This window comes from Neopelma chrysocephalum, unplaced genomic scaffold, assembly GCF_003984885.1.
Source record: "Neopelma chrysocephalum unplaced genomic scaffold, ASM398488v2 Primary Assembly neopelma1_147038, whole genome shotgun sequence".
NCBI classification, from domain to species: domain Eukaryota; kingdom Metazoa; phylum Chordata; class Aves; order Passeriformes; family Pipridae; genus Neopelma; species Neopelma chrysocephalum.
In genome coordinates this window covers 1-1311 of record NW_020933316.1, presented here as the reverse complement: position 1 = coordinate 1311, position 1311 = coordinate 1, and the positions used below count along the sequence as shown (strand labels likewise).

Below are 1311 nucleotides of genomic sequence, written 5' to 3'. Positions count from 1 at the left end.
TGGAAGGGTTTGTGGAAATACTTTAAATAATCTCTTTGTGGATAAAATACCTATAAGTGTAAATGGAGTAGGGTTCAGACAGATCTTTGGTGATCAGTCTCATGATATCGGGCATCTGCAGCTCTGACTCGTACTGGACGTATCGTATCGTTAGGTCCTCCTCGGGCTGACAGTCCGTTCCCGAGCCTTTCAAACTGCAGGCAGCCGCTAAGGACCCGGAGAGAAGCTGCAGGGACTCCTCCTCCTCCCCTCCTTCATCCCCCTCCTCCTGCTCTTCCTCCTCCAAGCCAGTCTCTCCCGCCAGCCCATTGCGGGCTGCAGTCTTAGCAGCAGCAGCAGCGGTCGCGGTGGTGGCAGCAGGCTGGCTCCTGTCCCCTTTTCCAGGGGGGGAAGCAGCAGGAGGAGGAGAGGGTGCAGTCCTTCCCTGGGGAGGGAGGTGGTTGGCGTGGGGGGCCGAGCAGGGCGCCGCGGCGGGGGCGGCGGCGGGGGGCGGCTGCTGCTGCTGTCCCGAGCCCATTGTTTTGCTGGCTCGCTTGTTCTCCAGCCCCTCGGGGGCCGCCGCGGCCTCCGCGCCCAGGATCTTGCCCTTGAGGGAGGCCCGCAGGTGCCGCAGCTCGGGGCTGATGAGGCCGTTGAGCTGGTGGTTGTGGTGCGGGGGGGTGGTGGTGGCGGTGGTGGTGCCGGTGCTGCGGGGCCCCCTTGTCGCCGCTTCCTCCTCCTCCTCCTCGCTGCTGCTCCCGCTCCCGGCCGCCCGCGGGTCCCTCCTCTTCCTCCTCCTCCTCCTCCTCTTCGGCCTCCTCGTCCTGGGCGCCGGTGCAGGCGGCGGCGGCGGCGGCATAGGAGGCGGCGGCGGCAGCGGAGGAGGAGGAGGAAGAGGAGGGACCCGCGGGCGGCCGGGAGCGGGAGCAGCAGCGAGGAGGAGGAGGAGGAAGCGGCGACAAGGGGGCCCCGCAGCACCGGCACCACCACCGCCACCACCACCCCCCGCACCACAACCACCAGCTCAACGGCCTCATCAGCCCCGAGCTGCGGCACCTGCGGGCCTCCCTCAAGGGCAAGATCCTGGGCGCGGAGGCCGCGGCGGCCCCCGAGGGGCTGGAGAACAAGCGAGCCAGCAAAACAATGGGCTCGGGACAGCAGCAGCAGCCGCCCCCCGCCGCCGCCCCCGCCGCGGCGCCCTGCTCGGCCCCCCACGCCAACCACCTCCCTCCCCAGGGAAGGACTGCACCCTCTCCTCCTCCTGCTGCTTCCCCCCCTGGAAAAGGGGACAGGAGCCAGCCTGCTGCCACCACCGCGACCGCTGCTGCTGCT

At 68.7% G+C, this 1311-nt stretch overlaps 1 protein-coding gene across 1 annotated transcript; it reads right to left on the bottom strand.

The window, feature by feature from the left end:
* Positions 1–22: 22 nt before the first annotated feature.
* Positions 23–1286, bottom strand: LOC113962343 (N-alpha-acetyltransferase 30-like). The gene is given in 2 exon segments (XM_027673108.1): positions 23–659; positions 661–1286. Coding segments are annotated over 2 exon segments (993 nt in total). The 5' UTR covers positions 1017–1286.
* Positions 1287–1311: the final 25 nt, after the last annotated feature.